The following is a 25,957-nucleotide window of genomic DNA, read 5'->3' on the forward strand; positions in this document are numbered from 1 at the left end:
GAAGCGCATTTCTATCAAACAAGCCCGCGCAGCCAGCGGAGTGAGTTTGTTGTTCTACCTATTAATTTGAATTTCACTAACAGGAATCCAGCTACCTATTTTCGTTATTCCTCCTCCTATCAACGGCTTGAAACACTGAACCGTTGACTGAAGGTTGGTGTTGACTAGTCAACGACCCGTTGACTGAAACCAACGTTGAATATATTTAAAATTAAATTAAATTTGTTCGCGCCGGCGCGAAATTAGCTTCAATGTTCCGCCGTCTGCCGTGCGTAGGTGGGGGCGTCGTCCATGTTGTTAAAGTTTCAGTCGATGACGTCAGAGGGTCAGAGAACGGGCGCCGAGGTGTGGGCTCAGCTCGCTCCGACGTTATGACAATATACCGCATAAAATAAGTGTGAATCCTTCTGTAACCCCCCTTTCAAACATTTTTTGTACATAATGTATTTTATACGGAACTCATTCAAGGATTAATCCCCGTGCCATGTGCCGCGTTACGTGAGTGAAAAACTCGAGTTAATTCGACGAGATATTCAGTGAAGAGTTGATTAATATTTTCATTTCTGTGTCGTGTTTTTTTTTTGTTGATGTTTTGTTAAATCTTATTTCAATCGCACATGCATATTAATAAATGCATATATGTATTTTTTAGTCTTCTCTCTTTGTAAACGCGATCGTGAGTGTGTGTGGTAAAGTCTGTATATTTTTTTTCCATTCGTGAGTGAAGAGAATATCAAGATGGCGCATAATTTAGCACCAAGCGTGAATTGTTCGTTGGACGACATCGATCTCAACGCTCTAAAGGTAAATAATAACTGCACGTAACGTCGTTTAGCAAGAAGAAGAAAAAAATCTGTTCCAGTAATCTTCCGTCAATTTCACCCACGTCGTTCCAATCCCAATTTCTTCTTGCTTATTCTTCTCCATTGGGTGGATCACCATACCAACACCATCAAATAATCACCATCACACCATCACCAGAGTTTGTTTCTCGTTTCAATGCACGCGATTATCATACCAACTATCCACCACCCGCACTTTCAACGATAACAACAAATAATTTGTATTGTTCTCATTTTTCAGGATCCTGCTGGCATATTCGAATTAATCGAGGTCGTCGGCAATGGAACATACGGTCAGGTGTACAAAGTGAGTAACATCAAGATTTTTATTCAACCCCGAGACAATAATCCGTGATTTCATTACCTTCCGATTTTAGAAAACGCATTTGTAACGCGCCGCAGCTACTTTTGCTCCAGGTTTTTAATTACATGCAGAAATATTCCATCATCTTTGCTGCGTATCGAACCTCATTGTCTGGAGGAAAGACGGAATCGTTATCACGATTGCGATTACGATCACGATTATCATTGTAGATAAGCAAAACGGAGAGGAATAAATAGAAAGAGATACATAGATAGAGGGAATCAAGAGTTGCATGGAAATGAAAACCGAAGAAGTACATACAGCACGTATGGTACATTCGTAAAGATACGCCCGCGCCCATGTATGCGTCGCCACATGCCGAGTCCTCCTTCCTTCTTCTTCTTCTACTTCTTCTTCTTTTCTTTATGGTGCATTCAACTCAATTCTACGAGGCTCGACTCAACTTGAGTCTACTTTATTTAACTCAACCCTCTCTGAATCGAAGTCTTCGAGTTATTTACTAATTCCAAGATGATGATCTCGTCTTTTATTGTATCATCACTAATTCTCGGACGAGTCGAGAATATATATATTTTTTTCTTCTCTCCTGTTTTGATAATTATTACAGGCGATAATATATTGCATCCGTTTATGACACATACGAGGGTTTCTGATTGTATCGTAGTCATCGTCGCCGACTACGTTCTCAGAAATTCAAACCGTATCTGGGTATCAAGAAAAATAACAAGAAATTAATTACTATCCCATCTCGTATTCCATTACAGTAATCGGCGAGTTTAGTATTCTATTTATTTATTAACTTACTGCCCTTCCACCGAAGATGCGGAGGCACGTTATATTTGTGGCAAAATCTAAAATCAATGATGATTCAGTTGAAAATTTTATCTGGTTTCGCAACTCAACGTATAGGAAGTTTGGGATTAATGTTTACAGACGTGGTTTATGTCTCGTATTTTGAGCACTGGTTATTTTTGAGTCGAAAATTTTTTAGAACCTGAAACCTGAACCTGACACTCGTGTTCGGGTATCTAGACGCTTTTTTTCTACTCTCCGAACTCTTATCTCCATAATTACTGTCATTGATACTCCGGAGTCGCTTCCGAGACTCTTGTTTCAATGTCAGGTGAATTTAACTGGATTTTCCCACTCCTCTCGTCTTTCATATTAAAGAACTCGACTACTGCTGTTGCTTATTTCCTACAATCAGTCCGCGGCGTTGCTGCACGCTCTTCTCTTTATTTCCGTCACTCGTTCATTCTTTAGAAGAACAAGGGGATAAAAAAGACTCCGTTCGTCTTTGTGTTCATTTCTTTATTTCCGTCAACTCCGCGTTACTCCAGATTTTATCCTCCTTTCGCGTCTCTTCTTTTTTCATATCTTCGATCTTATTTTACATTTGGCGGTTGCATCTCTCCTGACCTTCGGTTCTCACTGTTGTATGTACAACCTACTACCCTCATATACGATAACGTTTCCAATCTATCTATACAACCCTTATTGTAATTTAGGACGAAAAGTAACCCCCGTACACGCGTCACGAGTATACTGCACATAGCATAAGCGTATAAAATTTCAGATCGATATTTTACGTGTATGTTAACCTCCCTTAACTCACTCAGCAGACCATATATCTTGAGAGTCTGTTCCTGGGGTCAAATTACGCTGGAAAAGTGTCCTGCAATCGATTTTAGTAAAACTTCATTTTGGTGACAAAGATTAATATTTGTAAAAAAATTGTTTCCTAAGTTATTACTATGTATTTTGATCCTAGGAATCCGAAATCACCAGTTAGATTAGTCTATCTATAAAATTGAACGAGTTATGGCCAATTTGTCGCTTTTTGGAGCAGACATTGCATGAGTAGATGATTTTGGCTTTCAGATTTGGATTCCTGAGCTGATTATACGTGAGATGAGTCTTGAAGAACCAAAAAAAAATTCGATTTTTGAGCAAAAAATAAATCATTGTTTTAATTGGGTTTAATATGCTTTTCTTACGTATTTTGACCTCAGGAATCCGAATCTGAAAGAAAAATTGATCTATTTCTAAAATTGACCGAGTTATCGCCAGTTTTCAGCTTTCCGGGGTCAAAAATAAAAAATTTATTTTATGGTCTATATTAATGTAATTTGAGCTCAGGAATCTGAATCCGGAAGAAAAATTGATCTATCTTAAAAAATGACCGAGTTATCCCCATTTTTTCGCATTTTTTGGTACAAATTTGAGGATATCTCGAAGGGAAAAAATCGTAGCTCAATTTGGACGACGGATTCATGTTCCTGAGGTCAAAATACATAAGAAAAGTGGCATACGATCAATTTTAAAAAATAAAAATTTTTGGTCAAAATTTGAGATTTTTCCAAGGGGTACCCCTTACGATTTTTTCAAATTTTGGCAAAAATTTTTTATTTTTTAATATCGATCGTATGGCACTTTTCTTATGTATTTTGACCTCAGGAACACAAATCCGTTGTCCAAATTGAGCTACGATTTTTTCCCTTCGAGATATCCTCAAATTTATGCCAAAAATCGCGAAAAAATGGGGATAACTCTGTCATTTTTTAAGATACATCAATTTTTCTTCCAGATTCGGATTCCTGAGCTCAAATTACATTCAGATAGACTAAAAAATCAATTTTTTATTTTTGGTCCCAAAAAGCTGAAAATTGGCGATAACTCGGTCAATTTCAGAGATAGGTCAATTTTTCTTCCAGATTCGGATTCCTGAGGTCAAAATACGCAAGAAAAGTGTCATTTAATCAATTTTAAAGAATAAAAAAATTTTGCCAAAAATGGAAAAAATCCAAAAACGTACCCCTTGGAAAATTTTCAGTTTTTGGGGAAAAATCAACATTTTTTTTAGGATTTTCTATGCTATTCTGATGTATTTTGATCTCAGGAATCCGGATCTGAAAGCCAAATTGATCCATCTATAAAATTGATCGAGTTATCACCGATTTATCGATCCAAAAAGTGCAGCGCGACATCGATGAAGTTTCAAGTTTAAAAAATATTTCGGGAAAAGTGGTCCGTTTGACGTGGAATGCCCCGTACTTATGTATATATGAGTTCCGATGATGCAGAAGGGGAGAAAGAAAAAGAAAAAAAAAGATGAAAGTGACGAGAGGGGAAAGGAATTTTTTTTCATAAAGAACTTCCTATGGCACACAGCTTTGATATCACAAGTACGCAAGAATGTCGATTGCTTGATGCTCGCGTCTATAGGGTATGTAATAAGAGACGCACAAAAATTATACATCGCGAATCTTAGAAATTTCATGCAGCAAAAAAAAAAAAAAAAACCCTTATCAAGTGTAAGGAAACATTTATTTCCAATTGTACGTAGGTATACGAATGAGGTACATAAAATTTAATCTGTAGTACATTATAAACCCCTCGCAAATTTTATTGCCGCCATTTCAGTCATGAGAACTTTATAATAATTATCCCTGCATCACGTCTATTATCTACGCTATGTATACTTCATTCATGGAATATTACGTTTCGTACTCATAGCTACTGGAATAAATATATGAAACCGTTTCTATTACTGGAATTGGAATTGATTAATTCTGAGAGCAGTGAATGAATCAACTTTTAACCGGATCCTGAGCGCCTATTGAATTTGTTGTAGATTATGCGCGTGGATTTTGAACTCGTGTCTTGTATGTCGAACGGTTTATTTTTTAACAATTTTTCGAATTCCATCGACTGGGGGTATAGGCGGGAGAACAGAGAGAAATCGAATACATACAAGATGACGAAGACATTTTACCAAGAATTACAATACGCTGCTGATACACGTATCAAAATAATTTTAGATTACACGCTGTTATTATCATTACCATTTTTTTTTTTTCCAAGTCTGTTAATACGGGCAATCTCAATTTCCGTTCAATCATTAGCGAGGGGGACAGAAATCAAAGGGAATCAAGAGAAAGAAGAAGAAGAAAAAATCGAACAAAGGAGTTGAAGAAATGAAATAAAGTTCGGTCCGGTCTGCGAAATGAAGTTTACTTCGGATAGAAAATTTATTGCACCTCTGGGGATTGGACTTTGTGCGGGTATAATACCGTGTGCTTACATATAACGTGCGATAGGTTGAACTGGAAAACCCGAATCGAATTTGATTCATGCGTGAAACTGGCGAAACCGCGCGCGCCTCTTCCGAGATCGTATCTTTCGATTTTGATATACCATCAATTTTATACCTATGACTCATAAAACAGGCATTCGACATATCTCCCGAATTCGATCTAATCGACTGATTTAAAGTATGTAAAATGCGCAAATTGAGAAATTTCTTTCTTTGATTTTTATCTTCTTCTCCTGACTTTTCCCTTCGTCGAAAGTTCGAACGTTTCCTCCTCAACATCGAGGACAGGACTGTCGTTTGGACGTACGGATCGAGAGGTCCAAATTTAACGTAACTAATTTCTCGGTACTCGAATGTATAAATAAGTTTTGCTCTTCTAACGATTGAAGAAATTGCTTCTTATTTTATCTCACTTTCTATAGGGACCGACACAGGCGCGAGTTATTATACGCGGCGTTATAAATAGGCGTGGAGTACATCGGTATACACCTAAAATACTTTCAAGTGCAGAAAGAAAGTCGCGTAGGAGGCTGCGCCGCTGCAGGTTTAACGATTTCTTTTTCAAAACTCCGCGGCGATTCGAAATATCCGACGCACGTTTTCGTGTTTTACCCCGCTCCACCTTTGCGTACGCAATTCATTTATTTATTTATTTATTTCGTTCTCCGGGCGAGGAGCTCCCTAACAAAATATAAATATACACGCACCCCCTCGGAGTATCGTATTTATTTTACTTTTTGTATTAATTTTTTTTCCGCCTATGCTTTTCCTCCCCTCATTTTTCCACCGGCGAGTTCGCTCCGGGAGCGAGTCGTTTGTGGCTGGTGATTTTTTGAATGGGAGTTTATTTTCATCCTCGACCAACTTCGAGTCGTTACGTTCAACGAGGTCTTCTGCTTTCGGCTGGATTTGCCGGTTCGTCAAAGAACCAACAGCGGGAAAGGCAACCGACCGTGTGATGCGTTTTATCGCACGAACAAATCCGGTGCGGTTGCCGTCCCCGGCGTCGTACCTACTTCGTTTTTGGAATTTTTTTCGCCTCCGTCTCTTCGTGAAAAAGATGTCGTCTAATCAGCGGCTCGTCTGCGCCCGATCGTTGCCGGATGCGGAATTTTTTCCTCGATGATCCCTCGCGGACATTCGATCCATATTCAGATCGACGTATCGTCGAGCGTCGTATCTGGGTGACACGCATCTCAAGGCGAGTGAAGAATCTTGAATTTTTGAACGACTCTCGGCTGACCTATTCAATGGCACAGTCCGGACCGTCGTGAAAGGCCACTTGCGATATCTGCGGTAACGGGAGCCTCTCCGAGCCGCCTCTGCCCCTCGGAAGAACCTGCGGACCACCGGGCTATCCCGACGACGACACGGTCACAGGTGATGCGAGACGAATTCGCGTACACGCACCCGACGCACACCCGACTCCGAAACTAAGCGAGTCGATACGGCGTTTCCATTTCCATTTCCGCCTCTGCTTCTTCCCTTTCAATCCCAACTTCCTCCGGCATCATCTTTCATTCGACCACGTTATCTCGCGCTCCGTTCCCCTCCCGCAGGGTATCTGTCGGGAAACAACAACGGTCCTCCGCGCTCAAACTCCGTCGACTCCTCCACGTCGATATTCGAAAAATCTACGAATCAATTGCGCCGCGTACCCACCTACCCCTCCGCTTCGCGAACCGTATCATTTTCTCACCCACATGCTTTCATTTGCTACACGTGCAACTCCAACCGCGAACGAGCCAAGCTTTTGCAACTCGGTAGGCGCCTGCTTTTGTACCGCGGGGAATCGTCGTCTTTGAATCGCGACTGGTCGTGGGTTGCCGTGATTTTTTATTCTCTTCTTTTCGATCCGCTTTTCATTCTCTCTTTTTTCGTCTTTCCCTTTTGTCGGTGGCCAGTGGTCGGGATTGTGGAAAGCCGAGCGTGTTTCCGAGGTATTCAAACTCAAAGAAAAATTTCACGCCTTCGAGATCGCGCTTTTAATTCATTATTCGCCGTGGTTACAAAACAGTCAAAAGTTTTTCTCGTTGCCATTTCAAGGGGGTCAGCCGAATCGCAGGACGTTGTTGTTTAGGGCGACCTCGACCTCCTCCTGTTCGAAGGTCGGCCGGTGGACGCAGTTTGTCTTCGAGGCAGGATTCGTCGCGGAGGGAGGCGCAACGACGTTTGACCCGACCAGTTGAAATCCCCTCGAAGACTCGCCTGTAAGTCAGCGACGTGGGACACGTGTTTCCTCCACGTGTCCCACGTCGCTCGGTGGTTCCTCTCTCTTATTTTCATTTCATTTCTTCCCATCGGCGCGTCTGGCTTGTTGATCCGTTATTGAAACGCGGGTTATCGGCCACGCCCGAATCCGTCGTGGCCGTCCACGATCGCAGCCCCACGCAGCTTCCCCCGATCCTGCAATTCGATCACCTTGTATTATCCCTCGATTCGCAAAAATTCACGCTCGGTAGGCACCCGCACGATACGCGCGACGCGCGTGAACAACTAGGTCGAAGGGATTCGCCTGGTCGCGATTCGTGCTGAAATTAGTGAGGGGTCGTGTGCACACGGGTCGGTGTTCCCGTACAGGGTGGAATCTGTGTGAAAAGTGGCTCGCAGGATATCATCTCCTTTTCGTAACTTCGATGAACGACGGTCCAACTATACGGAGCGTTCGCGTCTCCGATTGCGACGTGCGCTCCGAGTTCAGCCGAACGTAGAAAATCACCTCGGTGCGATTTCCGCGTCTCGGATAAGGACGAAATTTTCAAAGGACGTCACAAGCGATATCGATGGACGTGGGGTACCCGAACGGGGAGTAAGTTCCGCGTTCTTCTTCTCCCTTCGGCGTCGCGCGATGATAAGATTTCAGGTTTCCGTGGGACGCGTATCGCGAACCGGGGTGTCTCTGGAACTTGCGGTGCGCACATAACGTCGCGTGTCTAGCGTCGTTGTATCGCGGGATCGGTGGGATACGCGCGTAACTCGGCTTTTCTATTTGTTTGCGAACGCCCCGGTTCCTGCGAGAATTCAGATAAACGGGCAAACAAACCGGCCAGACTTCCGAGCAAACTCCGCAGCTGCAATTGCTTTGTTGTACGCCAGATACGCGCCTGCCTATATTTCCTCCTCTCCCCGCCGTACGTACGTACATCTAGACAGCTGAGAAGTCTTTACTTGTCTCGCGGGAATACGCGTCACCCTGTAAACAATTCCCCACGGGGAATCCTATCGCATTCTCCTCCACGTGTAGGTGTAACTCGCGCGATGTATCCAACTTGTAACCAAAGATCCGAATTACCCACGTCCACCCGTAAAGAACAAACCAAACTGACCTTTTGCAAAAAATGTTGCGAATATCCGCCATGCGATCAATTTTTCTTCTCTTCCTCGATCGATCGATCTTATCTATCATTTTTTTCCGGTATGACCGAAACGTATGGGGTTCTCGGCGAGACGTAAAAAATCGAGGGTTAAATCGGTGCCGGAACGTGATTCGAATTCTTAACGGATCTATGGATCGAATGGCCGCGGGGACGCTAGGCGAATACAAATCGAGCTTATACTTCGGGTGGGAGGAGAAAAAAAGAATTGGAAGAAGGGAAAAAGAGGTGGAAAAAAGTGATATAAAAAAACTGGAGCGATTCGGGATAGGCTTCTTGACGGGGATATTATATATAAGTAAGTTCGGATAAGTACGGTCTTTGAAAAAATTCCCTCGAGTAATCCCAAGGCGATATACGGCCAAGAGTTTATCGCGACTTGTACCATAACGTAAGGGGATTTGATAGCGCGAGTCGAAAAAAAAGTATGGAATTTTTCGGTAAAAACCGCGAACGAGAAAATGGCGAAAGTTTTCGAGACCTGTCTGACTCGCGATTAAATTTATGTACCCCATCTTTCATCGGTGTGGCAATTTTCCCAGTTAATTTTTTTTCTCTGTTCTCCTCTTTCGCACAGCCAAAATTGACGACGAGCCCCTTATTCCGATTACACGGCGTCGAAGAATCGGAATGGGAACTCGACGAGCGAATCGAGATCGCCCGAAGGTGCAGCTGGTATCGGTGCGCGAATATTTAATTTCTAACACTCGTGTAACGTGAACCGTGCACGCGACGCGATGTCCAGCGAAAGGAGAACCTGCGAGAAGGTCGCGCGATTTATCGCGGTCACGGGGCAAAATCGCCTCGAGCGCATTTCGTACGTTAAAATTGAAAAGTCCGCAGACGCACGTCAAAACGCGACCGACCTCTTCCGTGTCCTTCTTCGATGACGATTTTACGTATTAAGAGCACTTCGTCGAAGAGAATGGAAAACGAACGAACTGAGAAAAGATCTTTTTTCCCCTCTTTGGGGGGGCTAACGTGTCGAATCGGTGCACGTGTTCGTAGGAGACGAAAAACCAACAAAAAAAAAAAAATAAATCGTACGCTCGTTGGAAAAGGCCAAGGCAAAGTGAGAAAATTCTCACTTGTATACGTATACGAGCTGCGGCTCCGCGTTCTCTGTTTTCCTCCGACTCACCTACGGTACATTCCCCGAAATATAACCGCGGCCATTTCACTTTCGGTGCACTTGGCTCCCGAAGATTAAAATACACGGATGCATCGCGACAGCTGCCCTTGCCCGATGAAACGAACCTTCCTCGAAACCGCGAGCGCGGTCTCCGAAATTGCGTTTGCTTTTTTCTCCGTTTATTTTTTCACAAGCTGCTCATCGAAATTGTATAACAGCGCGCGTTACACGGCGCGCCGACGTCGGAGGAGTTGGACGAAATGAGGGAAAAAAGTAATTATCCTAAGGACAATTAAACTAATTAAATGAATTCGTTGTGTACTCGTTCATTAATTCAACGCGTAGGTATGTGTCGCCTACATGTGTACGGGCAAGAATATAACGTGCACCATCCGTAACGACCGGTCAATGAAATGATTTCAACGAAATTAAGTAAATTACGTAATTAACCAACATCCGGAACGTGCACACTGACCCGTTCAAACGTAATTCATAAATATTTCATACGGAGAATCCCACGTCATTTCCACAAACCAGAAAAAGTCACCCTCTTCGATTTTCCAGTTTTTTACCCCAACCGTTTTCGAACTTTAAATTCCTGAAAAACTCAAAGCCTGTGAAAAAAATTGTAGAGATGTTTTTATATTATTTTTAATACGTTTTCGGACAATTTTTGAAACTTTTTCGTCAATTTTTCCTTCATTTTCTTTCCGAAATACCTGAGTAAAAAAATTGACTTGTTAGAAGAAAGAATGTTTGTCTAACGACGAACGAAAATAGGTTGAAAAAATAGAAAAAAAATTGGCAGATTTCCTTCAATTTTTGATATTTTATCCGGACGTGGAGTGTCCAAAAGCCTTTTCGCAACCGACTTGACAATGACGAGAAGATAGGCTCTCCGGAATACAATACGAGGGAGATTGACGAGACAGGGTTACATCATGGCAATTGACCTTTTATTATTGTCGAGCATCGCGAGTCAGCGCCGGGATATTCGTTCAGAAAAGGATATTACCTGATTTTTTTCTTTTCTTCCCGGCCATTTTTTCTTCCCTTCAACATCTCGTCGACGATTTTTCTGACGTCAGCGTAATATTACTCTTTTATTTTATCTCTCTCTACAACCCACGCACAGAAGCATCAAAAGCAAAAAAAAAAAAAAACACCTCACCGCGTGCCAGTCCGGAAATCTCCTTTTCGTTCTCATCCGAATCCTATTTTTTTTTTCATTTTCTTCTCCCTGTTTTCTTCCCGTTGTCGACTACCTCTTCACTTCCTCCTCAGGTTTCTTTTCTCTGGAATTTTTCCTCTTCTTTCTACTTATAGCCAATATTTTTCCAGATATTACCGAATTTTCACGTACGTTTTTCCCTTATCTTCATTTCGTTAACATATAAATAATACCTACAGTAATTAATCATAATATCCCAGCAGAGGCAAAGAGAGGGAGAGCGCTTTTCATAGAACCATATTATACGAGGCATCTGCGAGATATGAAAAAGAAAGAAATTACGGGGAGAGGAAGAAAAGAAATAGGGGTTAAAATAGAAATAAGAATAAATGAGAGAACGCGCGTGCGGTGCAGCTTTGTAGTTGAAGTTGATCGGAGGTGAGCAATGTATAGTACAAATCCAAAATGCACACCGCTTCGGTGAACTGCAAATGCAATCGCGCTGGAAATCGTGTGGAGACAAACACTGAACATAAAAGAAAAAATAAAAAATAAAATCGAACAGAAATGATGATAGAAATAAAATAAAAATCCGACAAAAGCGTGCATCCAAACTGCAGCACTTATTATGTACACGTGCATGCACATGTACATCGTACATACGTGTGCTAAAATTATCCACGTAAAAAAGGCAAAGAACAATAGTAGCCGGGGATCATTATTATTTTATATAATACAGACGCAGGACGATATATATATTTTTTTTTTCTTTTCTTTTCTCTTTTTTTCAAATGGAAAAATATGCAGACTGCATATGTGCACGCGGCGGTGGTCAGTAGACTGTGAGAATTATTTGCAGGATTTATTTTATTTGATCTCTGTATGTATTTTATTAATGCGTACGTAAAAAACGATCATTGCATTTCGCTTGAACAGTTTTTAATTTATTTTTCGATTTTATTTTTTCAGGGTCGGCATACGAAGACTGGACAATTGGCGGCCATCAAAGTTATGGACGTTACAGAGGTGAGCTCAGAGAACAATTTCTTTTTTATTAAATTCGACTCGTTTTCTTCAACGTTTATTAGATACAATTTTTATCAAATGTTTAGTCGCTCAGATTTGTTTGATTATTTATAGAATTTTTACGATGTGATGGTCATATATGATACCTGGTATACATATGTACTTTCTATTCAATTTTCTTTTCTTTCAAATACCTGTGTTTAAAATGCTTATCGCTGATAATTAACAGACAATGATTAAAATCGCGTTATTGATTAAATTACCCTTCAGCGATGAATTGAACGTGATAAATTACGCGTGTGTACAGGTATACTCGTGCAGCACATGCATTCCCATACGTACAGAATTTAATGGGGTATTAAAAACGTCGTTGATGTTTTATTAACGTAAATTTATTCGACGAAAAAATTTGTGCGGTATTTATATTGGTTATATTTATAGTGTAGTAGGTATACAGAGGGAACCTAGGAGTGGTACGATACGGTCTAAATTTCCATGCAAAGTTTTTTTTTTACAGCTTTTCCCGCGTTATTGGGCAACGTGAGAATCGTTAGAAAATACGCATCACGCCGATAGAGCGAACTGAATTTCTTTTTTAGAAAACAGAAAAGAAAAAAACAATCAGGGAATCGAAAAACTCAGGGAATATTTTTAGGGACGACGCTGTGTCACCTGATTAAATTTTTAACCCAATAAAAAATGACGAGGGTCGTTTTGTTACCGTAAATTATAATTACAAACATAGAATATTGCACATAGATTTATACAGATGTGTGTGTAGCTATCGGTGACACGAGTGACACAGAAACTTGTACGAAAGATATAACCTGTTTCTAACCTTTGTATAAACTCCTATTTTTTTCATTCTCTTTCTTCATCTTTCAAATACAGGTACGTGTCTTTTTATGGCGTGCATCGTGATGCACCGGTGAATAAATATAGTATAAGCTTATAAAATGTTTTACTCACACGCGCGGTACGTACATAGGTAGGTAAGCTCGTAGCTCGTTATCCACGATACATGAACAACCGTGATACTGAAAAGATTTTTTAAACCAATTAAATTGAATCGGGATTGGGACTCGATTCGATTCCGAGTCGAGTCAAGTCTTGAAAGTTGCGGGAAAGGCTGTGCAGGTAATCCGTGTATGTAATCAATTATACACATACTTATATTATACATACCGACATTTAACGAGAGGTATAACATTCATATCCTACTTAAACTGCAGCTAGTCGCTAATGGCAAAACGACTTACTTTTAGCTCACAATCTACCAGAAGAAAAACGGAAATAGTTTAGTATTTATGTAGCTAAAAAATTGTTCACGAAACCTTGAAACTCTACACATTTGTATATTGTACGTAAATCGCACAGCTTTCACTGTGAGTCGAAATTTTTTAATATGAAATTAGGAAAAATTCTTTGTTCCTAATTTTTTGAAGTCTCAAAAACCTATTTATTACCCTTTGTTCGTGACCTACTTTTTTGGTAAACGATGACTTGTGTTTGCCCTCATTTTTCATTTATGTAAATTATCTCTAATGCAGTGCGTGTATAATGAGGTATGCGTACAGTGTTGTTAGAGAAAAAGAAAAATGAATACGAGAAATAGAAGGAGATTAGGAACACGAGTAAGAGGCAAAAAGTCTCTAAGCACATTATAAAGTTTTCACATACCTAGATAGGTATACTTACTTATATGCATTTATGATGCACGCTACGTACTGCGTAGGCTGCAAACTGAACGAATCCCGACGAATAAACGGATGAGTTTTTTTCTTGCGGCTAATCGATTTCAAAATTTCAAAAATTTAGAAATTCTTTCAGCATAAAACTCACCAACGGCATCTTACAGTGTTTCTTTGCTACTCTTTTCTTGCAACGTGCCTTGTACACCTCATAGATTGGAACCAGTTTCGAGGTTCTTCTTCCACCCTACTCTTTCTTTGCCGCAAATTTTTTTTATTTATTTTTCATTTCCTTCATCTCTTCTTTTTCTTCTGCTCCTCGTTTTACTTCATCCCCTCGTATACCTCGTTTGTGAGCTTCTGTTATTTAATGTCCCTTTGTTTCCCTACCTCAGTCTATCCCGTCTACTTTTTACTGGGTACTTTATTTTTGATCTTAATTTCTTTTTATCTTATACAATTTTTTGTTCGATTTTTCATTTTCTTCACGGACGTGTATCTATAATGTGTGAGAAATACCACAGCCTTCTTTCTTTTTGTTTTCCTCTTTCAATATTACCATGTACGAGTATTTTGCAAAAATTAGGAGTTTGCCCAGAATTATCGAATTGGGTTGTTATATCACAATTTTAATCCGATTAATTATTACGTGTAAAACTTTCATTGTATAATTCAGTGGTTATTGGAAAATAAGCTTGAATATAAATTTCATATTGAAAAACGAATGCGGACCATTTTATAGATCAAATTGAAAAAAAGAACACGTTTCTCACGATCCTGCTACATAGTTTTTTTTCCTCTCTCCTATTTGTTTTCTGCAGGTATTCCACATATTTCGTTTCGTTTTTCCTTCAACCGAACAGATTCTTCTTACTTTTAGCCTCAATCGAGAAATTTTTTTTCCTGCAGCAGCTGTCTAGATGGTGTCACCAGATAACGCTCGTTTTACGTTCACCTAATCCAGACATGAATATTCATTACGACCTTATTAAATCATCAAATATTCTTGTAGATATTACCATATACACAATGATTAGAATAGGGTCTGTACACAGCGCAGCGGGGTAAAACTTTCGTATACATAAAATATACAAATGAAAGAAAAAAATCTGCAATTGATTACCAAACTACCTCGTTAATCTTCAGTCATTTATTGTCGTTCAATTTATCATCAGACACATGCAGGTTCGAGTATGAATGATTATTCCATAAGACGCAACTGTTGACCTCAAAGTACTAAATCGTAGCGTTGAAGTATGTTGACTGATGAGAGTATCTGACACATCGGTGTTGGCACTACCTGGCAAGTTTCCTTATCCGATCAGTCTCTGGAGATTTTATTAATATACTGTTTGCACCCGGTGTAATCAGACCATTATGCCAATTGGATCCAGAGAAGCACTCGTGATCCTCGAATCAACAGGACATAGAGATCGATCTCTAAATTTCAACATCATTCCTATATATTTCACTAATGTTTGTGTCTTTGTTTTTTTTGCAGGATGAAGAGGAAGAAATAAAACTGGAAATAAATGTGCTTAAGCGGGTAAGCAGTACACGGTTTTACAATTGTGTAGAGTTCAGTTCAGCCTTATGTTTGTCTGTAAATGTGGAAGATGATTGCAATGCGACGCATAAACGTTGTTTGGTTCTTTTTCCAGTACTCAAATCACAGGAATATAGCAACCTACTATGGTGCTTTCATAAAGAAATCACCACCGGGCAAAGATGACCAGCTTTGGTTGGTGATGGAGTACTGCGGAGCAGGCTCTGTTACTGATCTGGTAAAATCGACCAAAGGTCAGAGCCTCAAAGAAGAATGGATCGCCTATATTTCCAGAGAAATACTCAGGGGTCTCAGCTATCTCCACAGCAATAAAGTTATTCATAGAGATATTAAAGGGCAGAATGTCCTGCTCACAGACAATGCTGAAGTCAAATTAGGTAATCCTCATCTTTCTCTGATGCATTGTAGAAATTGCGATGCAAAACGTTTTTCGTTCTCTTTTTTTTGCAAATTTCTAATGGCTTTTGTTTCAATTTCAGTTGACTTTGGTGTGAGCGCACAGTTAGACCGTACTATTGGACGCAGAAACACGTTTATCGGTACTCCATATTGGATGGCACCAGAAGTAATTGCCTGTGATGAAAATCCTGATGCAACGTATGACAACCGAAGCGACTTATGGTCCCTCGGTATCACTGCTCTAGAAATGGCAGAGTCTCAGCCTCCGCTCTGCGACCTTCATCCTATGAGGGTGAGTTTTGTTTGGATGAAAATCTCCCAACAAATATCGGAAATGCAATCGCAACTGAGTGGGTTACATCATGGTTTGCTGGTTCATAAAATTTGATCTTCTTTTACAGGCATTATTTTTGATCCCACGAAATCCACCTCCAAGACTAAAGTCCAAAAAATGGGCAAAAAAGTTTCACGGATTCATTGAGACAGTACTTGTCAAAGACTATCATCAAAGGCCTTACACAGAGCAACTGTTGAAACATCCTTTCATTCGGGACCAGCCCACAGAGCGGCAAGTGAGAATCCAATTGAAGGACCACATTGATCGCTGCAAGAAACGCAAGCAAGAAAAAGGTACTTTCATGCACGTATATCGTGCCATCGGTCAATATTTAGCAACCAGGCTCAGACGTAGGATTTTACGATCGGTCAAACTGCAGATTAAGTTTGCTCATGACGATCTTTACTGCTGACCTATAAAGTATGTTCAATCTCATCGGCATAGCCTCAACGAAAACTGTTAACGAAATTATTTATCAATAACTTCGCTATTTTATTGTGTATCTTCTCTATTCGTTCTGCATGCACGTGATGAAAATTCTTGAACCACCTTATTCGTAATTGCTTCTGATTAATTATTCTCTTTCAACGATTGCAGAACGAGACGATTACAGGTATAGCGGTAGCGAGAATGAGGAAGAAGAGTCTGCTTTGGCTGGCGAACCTTCTTCGATAGTTCAAGCTCCTGGAGGTGATACACTTAGGCGTAACTTCCAACAGATTCAGGAAGGAAGGACGCTCACTCAAGATGCTCCGCAACCTCCTGCCAAGGACAAAGGTAGACGAGAAATTCCAGAACCAGGGCCACCTGCTCGTCCTGCCATACCACACAGACTCATCGGTAAGTCGTATTGAGATTACTGAGTATTAATAATTGATGCATGCATAACCATTATTTGATATTATGATTTATTTTCAACACTCGAATAGCCTCATAGTTATAGAATATACGTCGATTTCCACAAACAATTTCAGTCGAAAATAATCGAACATTGCCAAAAAATTTTTTATGCATGAATAATCCATCTTTTTATTTGGCAGCATGTCAGAATTGTAAGCTTTGAATTCAATATTACAAGTTCCGGTTGATAACGACTTTGAACAAAAATATTCGAAGATCCTACACCCAACTGATAAGACACTCGATTTTCCTTGTGTGATATTTGTGCATGAATTTGGTATTTGTTCCTTCTAACCTGCAGTGGTGCCAGACCCACAGCCCCCCTCTCGGCCTTTGCCGCCGACACCTCGTGATGATCCAAGACAACCCCATAAGGTCTCTACACCGCCCTCTAATCATCAGGCCCCATCCAGCGGAGGTAGTGGCGGATCGGGAGGTCAATCAGCGTCACAAAGGAACAGTCATATCTTCAAACCCATGGTGAGTTTGTAGTCTTCATTCCATTTATTTAGAGTGAGTCGTAGTGAACGAGGTTTCTTAGTGGAGATTTTTGGGTAGTCTGATCTCAATTGATTTTCTGTCACTCTGCCATTACGTGCACCTGACATGAATATCTATAATTGGGCATTGCGCTCATTACATCAATTAGTAAACAGATATTACTATGAATATCCTATTGTTAAAAATACTATTGGCTGGCAATTGCCAAGACATGTTCCACTACTCCATAAAAGTTAAAACATGTCCCGAGTATTATTTGGAAACCTTATTTTGAATTGAAACTATGTTTAGTATAGAAAAATATTGCTCCTGACCTGCTTACTTTTTTCTGCCGTTTTTGGGCTTTCTTTTTATCACACATAGACAGTTGAACACAAAAGCTATGCTGACGATATTCACCGCTATGAGGTCTTGAGTTTCACGTAGATTGGTAGTTTCATAAAAGCTGTTAATTCTATAACAACATTTTTAGGTCAAATTGATGATTGACTGGTAAAACATCCAAGTTTAAAACTACTATGGTGACACTTGGCACTGTATTCTTTTTGCACAAGACACCTCGTTTCATGAAAACAATTTTAGCAGCGCTCACAGAATACACGTAACACGTCTTGTGTTCAGCTTTGGAATGTATTTGGTTTTTGTTTTTTTCCATGTTCTTGTACTGTAGCCGCCGCCGAAGAGGCCAGAGGTAAGATGGACACACCTATATCTTCACTTATTTACTTTCCTCCAAAGTATCACTCACCTCTAACAATTATTACCCACCGCACACAATCTCATTATGGTTTACGCTTCATTTAAATTATTCGAATTATTTATCATTGAAATTATAGTGGGATATGATATTGTATAAGTATTTCGAGCATTGAATTACTCACACATTCATTTTTTTTTTCAATTACGTCAGTGATCTGTTGTTCAACAGTTCTTCATCGAATGACCATTCATGTTTCGTGTGAAAACAATGTGTGCAAAATTTGTTAAACTACCCATAGATATTTAAGGAGATTCAGGCAGCTTTATTAACCAACAAGAAATCAATCAGATAAAAGCATCCTAACAATCACAAAACTAACAAACATATAAAATACTGAATGTAGATCATGATCATACATGTGGAGGTATCTAGGCAGTGACTAACAGGGCTGTATGTGTATGGGTGGTAGGACTTGGACATGCTGGCTGCTCAACTCAACGAGCTTGGTGTGTCACAGGGCCCTGAAGCTCCGCCAAGGCCAAATAGACAACACAAAGGCTCTGCACCGCCTGCGTCCACGTCAGCATCCAACTCAGCACCTGCCAATGATCAAAACAGCAAACAGATTCAACAATCTTCCAGTATTCTCGATCAGGTAAACAAAAAAAGTATTAACACGTGTCTACTCATTTATCAGTACAATTCATTACTTTATAGTATTGAAGATTCTGTGGTTGGAAAGTTTCATACAAATTGCCTCACAATTTTATTGAAAGTCTAATCACATCCATCATTTCGATGATTTTACGCCTCATTCAACGATTCAATGATTACATTGATTACCAGATTTGTGCTTGTCAATTTTCGCATTTTTGTATCTTGAATCAGGCATACGTTTATCAAAAATGCAAGATTCCCAACCACAATAAATGCTTTGTTTTTTTGGAGCTGCAAGGTCAAAGAAAAATTATTGTAAATTTCAATTAAATTTCTCTTTGACTAGGCATATTCACTTTGCTTATGGATAATCCTGCATTTCTCATTCGAATCATAAAGCTTGACGTATTTTGTTTTACATTTTCTCTTCTATATAGGTTGAATTTTTAAATACCGCTTGAGAAAATCATGTAATGCGCTATATTCTCAAAAACGCTACGCTTGCAACAGATTGTGTTATAATTATGCCCGTATGATCTAGTACATGAGAACATGTGGATAAATAAAAAAAAATCACAGGGTATTAGACTTATAATAATTATAAAGAATATTATTTCAGGCACTGTCGGTTGAAAGTGACAGTGACGATGATATCGAAGATGCATCTGGAAATAATCTACGAAATGATGGCACGTTACTTGCCAGTGATCCCCCAAAACCACTGTAAGTTCACACATCTCTCATCGCTAGCCATTGGTTCATTATTATTCTGACACCATAGAATTTTCAACCATTGTTAGTAACAACTGAATAATTTCTCATAATTTACATGAAGTCATGCATAAGGAATTACTTGTATCAGAGGAATGTTTTACTCATATTCTCAACAACCAATTAGTCTAATTGGTCAGGCATACCGAGGTGATAAAGCTGTCAATTTATTATTTTTTTTTTTTCGTCAATTTTTCATATATTCATTCTGTTATACATTTGAACGAAGAGGATTCAGAGTTATTTGCCAAAACTTTTAGCGCAATAATGAACCGATGACACATCAACTGTTTGTCGAAGGCAAAGTCTTGAAACAATCTTCATCAATGTTTAATAACATGATCTCCAATGATCTTCGATACATCGTATGCAATCGATCAGAGAACATTAAAGACCGTCTTTTAGCAGCAAGAAAATCATTGGGGTTGATGAATCCGATTTCAAATCATTTGCTTTCAATGCACAGTTGTATCGCTAATCATGTAAACATTTACTAATCACGCTCTTTCACTTTCCCTCCTCATTTTTATTTACTTCATCACCTTCATCATTTTCACACCGTTCGTATCACATATCCTCTCATGAATATCCTGCTCTTAATTTTTGTTGCTCCAGTCCTGAATTTTCTCCTTACAGACCGCTAGATTCGTCACATAATGCCCAAAACTCGCACCACGAAGGTAAACCAAAAGGTGAGAATTCATCTGTATTCAATTTTAATTCAGTTGCATTTTACGTTTGATTTATGATCAAATATGGACAATTCCATTGGAATTAATTGTGATCAAACATATAAAGCTGGGTTGAATTATACCTGATGATGAAACTATATCGTTACATTTAAATCCTCGTCATGACCATAGCCATTTAAAAATTACTCGACGTTCGTTGCATGTTGCTAGTTCTTATGGAACATTTGAAAATTTTGTCATACTTCTAAATGAAAATTCATTAAATTTATTTGGCTTCTTATAAAATTTTTTTGTGAAACCAACTGATTACGTATTTTCATATAATCAAGTATACCTATTTGAAAGGCTGGTTATATTCAGGTGGTGCACCCAACAGACCATTACCACCTACTCCGGATGATGAAGAATCAGGAGACAGAACCCTAGTAATACAAAGAGTGAGTACTCTTTTGAAAAAATTACTTGCAAGTCCTGATCGTAGTTATTATTTATTACCGTGACATATTGTTATTACAGCCGTGGCCTTACTGGTTTAACGGTACAAGTATTTGTAATAATTTTCGTCAAGTTGAATGAATCAGAGTGCTTTTTACAAAAATGACCATAATCGAGTGGCTGCTGCTTAATGAGGGCAATTTTTTATTTTATTTTCCAATCGTAAACACGTTCAATATGCATAAACTTTGAATTTGCTCGAATAGTTTCAAAGACAAAATAATTCATTTAAATTTTTTCTATTTATTAGTCAGAAATATTTGCATCTGCAGATTTTTAATGCAGAGTTTATCCATTGAGGAATTCTTACTTTTTTCAATCTCCGTATTTTTATCTTTTCAATTTTGTCGGGATCATTAGTGTGCTATGGTGGAATTTACTACAGTTGCACAATGTCGATGTGATTATTTTATCCATTTATGTGCTACACTTGTGTTAATTATTTGTTGCGATAGTCACGCTGCTTGGATACGTCATTTTATATGAAGATAAAAATTCCAAACCAGTTGCATATTTAAATGTACGTGTAAATGTGTTGGTCGGCCTTTTGACTATGGTCGTTCGTACTTCACAAAGCGCTTTGACTGGCTATTTAAATGTGTAACGAATACCCTGTGTTATATAATCTGAAACAAATAACAAGGCCTTTGTTTCTTCCAACAAGAAATTAGAGCACTTTATCATAGTACATGAAGGAAAATCAAGATATTTCAATAACAACTTATCACAAAACTGTAACTTAGGGTGGTCCATTGGCTTATATTACGTTTCCATAATTTCATATCATTTCAATAATGCTACTACGTATCTCATTCTGGAATTATCGGAGGTTCGTTTTTTGTCATGATATTTCTACACAGCCGATTGCAAGAACTTGTTTCAAAAAGACGTATCTTCTTTTCCTTCGTTTCTGGTTCGTACAAACACGTATGTTATGTTGGAAGAAAAATAATAACGATGATCGATCCGCAGGATCGGATCAGATCATACATCTATATAGTAGCTATGTGTGTTAATGATAATTGCGTAATTTAAATGTCAGTAGCACTTTGCCTCGGTGTTCATGCTTCACAAACAAGACAACGTGACATGTGCTTGAAGGCCCACACTTCACATCATTGTCCATTAATGTCACATCACCCAAGTGACTATAGCTATTTATATATGTGCCAACAATTGTCACCATGTATTTAGATTAGTATTCACTTATGGGGGTGTTCAGTGTTCGCTGGTTTTCAAATTTCATCTCACCACGCCATGTCGTCAATAATACAATCACTGACCAAGTTAACATCGTCGGTTCATGCCTGAAATGAATATTTGAACGCCAAGTGATACTTTACACTCCCTGTATTTGTTATTATACATTATACACACATATTATGCATGTTTATGTCATTTCTGTCGTCACCCACGTAGAAACTTAATCAGCCGGACGATAAAGTGGGAAACAACAGACGGTCCGAAATCGACGAGCAGTTGCTCTTGAAGGAGTGGGATTTTACCCGCTTCTTCCAAGGATTTAACGAAAGGCTGGACAAAATGAAGCAAGAAGTAACCACCAAGTCCAGCAGCGAAGAAAGATCTTCCTCGTCGAGCGAGAGAACCTTGAAAAGGTCAGATGTGGCTCAGAAAAAGTTTGATCAAATCAAACCAGTTCATAGACGTCAAGAATCCGATTCGAAACTCGCCAATGGACCATTCACCAGAGCATTCAGAAGAGAAAATTCTGACTTCTTCCCATCGACCAGGCACTCCGCTTATTTGCAAAAGTCTGATGCAAAGCCGAGCATATTTGCCGGTGGCAACAGACGGGGTAGCGAAATAAGCATAGCTGGAATAGTAGGGAAGAAGAGTGGCATGAGTGGTGAACCGGTACTTACTGACTTTTCGTTTGGCGAGAGGCCTCAGAGACCAAGGCGGGAAAAGACTGAGAGTGAAATTGTCTTTAGAAACAGACAAGATTTGAGAGATCAATTAGAGGCCAGAAGACTAGATGTCGAAGCTAGATTCTCCCGCGAAGCTGACAAAATGAGGAGACGCAGCTCTCGACCATTGGATACGTCGGATACAGGCACAATAAAATCAACGGCCAGCACCACTGCTAGCGAATACAGCCCTGTCACCCAGGTCAGTCCCCACGCCACAGCCTTACCGAAATACCAAACCTATACACCCCTTTCCTTCATAGTATAAACCAAAACGCCATGAACCATCAGTTGTCTCAGTAAAAGCATAGAGGCTAGTCAGCTACGCTCCAATTTTAGGCACACCCTTGATCGATTGTTTGGTCAATTCCAATTCATCGATACGTCATAGATATTCTTGGGTATTTCCCATGATTAGATACGTTACGTCATTCTGTAAGGAGTGACGCCGTTCTTCTATACCGAAATGCCGTCTTGATTCTGTTCAATTTTCTAATGATTTTGAGACTGGTTTTGTGGGAATAACAGCATGGAACTTTTTGGGAGCATATTATACGTAGTTCACAATAGATACCTTTATAAATTGACCAGGGAATAATTATTTCTCCTTTTTTTACATATTTTTTTTCTCTGTACTTTTTTTTCTTCGCTTCTACTAGTTCTGATACAATTTGAATGTTATATTCTGCAAAACTCATAACTACGAATATACGTATGAACTTGTCTCGTTCTATAGGCGACTGTTTCCGCACGTCCCATGTTATAAAATTCTCAAGTTTCTGTAAAAAATCTTCACAAATGACAAGATCACTTTATGCTGCGCGATTAATTCCTCGTCCGGTTTGAATTAATACATTATATTGTATTTTCATTCGTTGCGCAATGGATAATCTTGGCATTCCAACAGAATTTTTATTTTCATATACCAAATCATTTTTGAAATATCAATTATGGAAATTCTTTTTTTTTTTCCACTAAGACTTTCTTGTCGATGAAATTTATATTTTGCAGTTTGTTATATTCCACAAAACGAAAGATAATCGAATTTATTAACATTGATCGTAATGAGATTCATGCGAAATACCATCTTTAATTAATAACAACTTATCTGCTAACAAAAGGAAAACTAACAAATAGAATAATCGTTATTCTCTAGAATAATTGAATTGCAACAATAAATTGTGATTGGTTCAAGACGAAAACAATATGAAACAAACTTGATTACTAACACATGTGTAAACGTAAAACCAAAATCCTGCGAAAAATTATTGTGACCTATACAAAAAAATATTATCACACACCACCATCGATACATGTCAAAACAGACTGTACTAATAAGACTCAAATGTAATATGAAAAGCAGACAAACTTCATAGAACGATAAGGACCTATGTGTGAAAAAAAATAACAATGTGTTTTGTGCTAACAAATGTAAAAACGACCTATTTACGACCATGCATGGCATCGTGACCTGCGAAGTTGATGGAACATCAATTAAAAATAATTAAAGTTTAAAAGACAAAAAAAATAATGAAAAGATTTTGAAAAACGATTCGAAATTGCTCCCAAATGGAAGAAAAGAAGAGAATAATATATGTCGGGTGTAGAAACACCATGTGCGACAGGTTTTAACAACCATAAAAAGAAAGGAAAAAAAACGATGATCTAGCAGCTGTTGCATGACGCTTAGACGTAGAGGACAATGCCAAGCCACGCTGTTCTGCCAACAAAAATACGATTACAATTGCATTGCCTTTAGCATGCTGCATTTCATCGGAAGCATGCTTTATGCGTGCATGGCACAAGGATGCATCGCCGATATAATTGTTATGTTAATGCGTTATACGTGTTGTGTTGGGCTATAGCTATAGGTACATGTTTTGTCTGAAACGTGATATGTTGAACGTTTAATTTTTGTTCACAATCTCATGTTTCAGTTCTGTTCTTACAGCTTAGATGGTTATTACCATATCGTTGTTTCTGTGGGCATGATTTTTTTATTCATTTTTTTATTAGATATTTTTTGTAAATTGCACCTATTTTTAATTTAGACTTTAAGAAGATGATGATAATTTTACTCTACGGATAATAATGTTTTTTATATCTCTAGGCTAGATGATACCTACGTGATATTTGTTACGCTTAACGCTATGCTTTTATTGATATATTATTATTTTTTTTTTCTTTACCATTTCTAATGCAACCTCTCATACAATTTGTTTGTAACGTGTTGCGTTTTTGCGATTTACGTTTATATTTCCATTTGTTGTTATTTTTTGGGTTTTTTTTTTTTTTTTTACTTTTTACATGTTTTTTTTCTTTCAATTTCTTCTCTATTGTGGCTTTTCCTATTCTCTTATCTTTCATTCACCACCATTTACTTTGTCATTTTTAAGACACGAAAATATTTTTAAATTGCATATTTCTAAATTTAGTTGTTCATTAGGCACCCCAACTTTATCAAGCTTTGAATTCATACGTTGTATATTCCTGGAAGGAAAAAAAAATGGTCACGCTTATCGATGAAATTTATTATGAATTCAATCCTTGATGGAATGTTGTCGACGGTATTATAATATTATTTTGCAACTTACACTTCATCCGCAATGGCTGGTTTGCAGAGTCGGGAAGGAGATCGTCGTGGAGGTGAGTTCCAGAGGTCAGACTCATCCCCTGGGTCAAGACCGAGTTCCGTTCTTCCGGATCTCCTTACTTCATCTCCAGGTCAACGACAGGACAAGTCGACTAGTGAGGAGGTCAGGCACACAAACACAATCTATTTTCAAACAATGATAATTATAAATATCTTCAATTCCGCTACCAACGCTATGTCCAATGGCTTACCGTTACGTCATTTTTATTTCTGTTTTCTACGTCAATCACGACAGCCTTGTACGTACCTTGCAGCCCTACGTTTAATGTAAAGAACAAAAAAACTTTTATTCGATATCGGATCAAACTTCAAGCTCGGTTCGCCGGTGTATCTTTTATCAAGAAAAATTCCGTACGTCTCTGGAAACGGTTGTCTCAAATATCGCCGCTTTATTTATTTTATTTTTTTTTTCCAAAGTTTTTTTTTTATCAATATTGTAAATAATTACATGCATTCTTTTTGTAGATATATTTGTCTTGTCTGTACCCAAATGCGACTGCCATTCTCGCTGAATTCACTATGAATATTGATCGAAGTTGAACGTTGGATTGATCAAAATCTTGGCACAGTATTACGGGAGCCTGAAATTCAATAATGAATCAAGCTCTAACGAATCCCAATAGTTATGATTGCCATAATGTTCTAGTCAACTTGCGTTATGCGTAGTAATTCGAATATCGTAAATGACACGAATGCGATG

At 38.8% G+C, this 25,957-nt stretch overlaps 1 protein-coding gene and 1 long non-coding RNA gene across 12 annotated transcripts in view; one reads left to right on the top strand and one right to left on the bottom strand.

Moving 5' to 3' along the window:
* The first annotated feature begins 16 nt into the window (after positions 1-16).
* Positions 17-25,957, top strand: part of LOC105689699 (serine/threonine-protein kinase mig-15) — a 33,692-nt gene continuing 7,751 nt past the window's right edge. The window contains exons 1-17 of one of the 11 annotated variants that reach the window (XM_012406897.4): positions 17-153; positions 310-804; positions 1,084-1,149; positions 11,910-11,966; positions 15,159-15,203; positions 15,319-15,601; positions 15,704-15,915; positions 16,025-16,253; positions 16,558-16,800; positions 17,162-17,340; positions 18,032-18,052; positions 18,531-18,716; positions 19,338-19,441; positions 20,105-20,181; positions 20,527-20,618; positions 22,096-22,806; positions 25,226-25,360. In XM_012406897.4, coding sequence (XP_012262320.1) covers positions 739-804; positions 1,084-1,149; positions 11,910-11,966; positions 15,159-15,203; positions 15,319-15,601; positions 15,704-15,915; positions 16,025-16,253; positions 16,558-16,800; positions 17,162-17,340; positions 18,032-18,052; positions 18,531-18,716; positions 19,338-19,441; positions 20,105-20,181; positions 20,527-20,618; positions 22,096-22,806; positions 25,226-25,360 — 2,706 coding nt within the window. In that variant the 5' untranslated portion in view covers positions 17-153; positions 310-738. Of the gene's footprint in view, positions 805-1,083; positions 1,150-11,909; positions 11,967-15,158; positions 15,204-15,318; positions 15,602-15,703; positions 15,916-16,024; positions 16,254-16,557; positions 16,801-17,161; positions 17,341-18,031; positions 18,053-18,530; positions 18,717-19,337; positions 19,442-20,104; positions 20,182-20,526; positions 20,619-22,095; positions 22,807-25,225; positions 25,361-25,957 lie in introns of all 11 variants that reach the window. The other 10 variants (XM_012406903.4, XM_012406899.4, XM_012406900.4 and 7 more) reach the window with 10 other exon arrangements.
* On the bottom strand, positions 544-2,677 carry LOC125501646. The gene is made up of 2 exons (XR_007279245.1): positions 1,972-2,677; positions 544-1,871 (listed from the first exon to the last, which is right to left on the bottom strand). It is a non-coding gene; the product is annotated as an uncharacterized LOC125501646 (long non-coding RNA).

The sequence above is a fragment of the Athalia rosae genome, chromosome 7 (genome assembly GCF_917208135.1).
Source record: "Athalia rosae chromosome 7, iyAthRosa1.1, whole genome shotgun sequence".
NCBI classification, from domain to species: Eukaryota; Metazoa; Arthropoda; class Insecta; order Hymenoptera; family Athaliidae; genus Athalia; species Athalia rosae.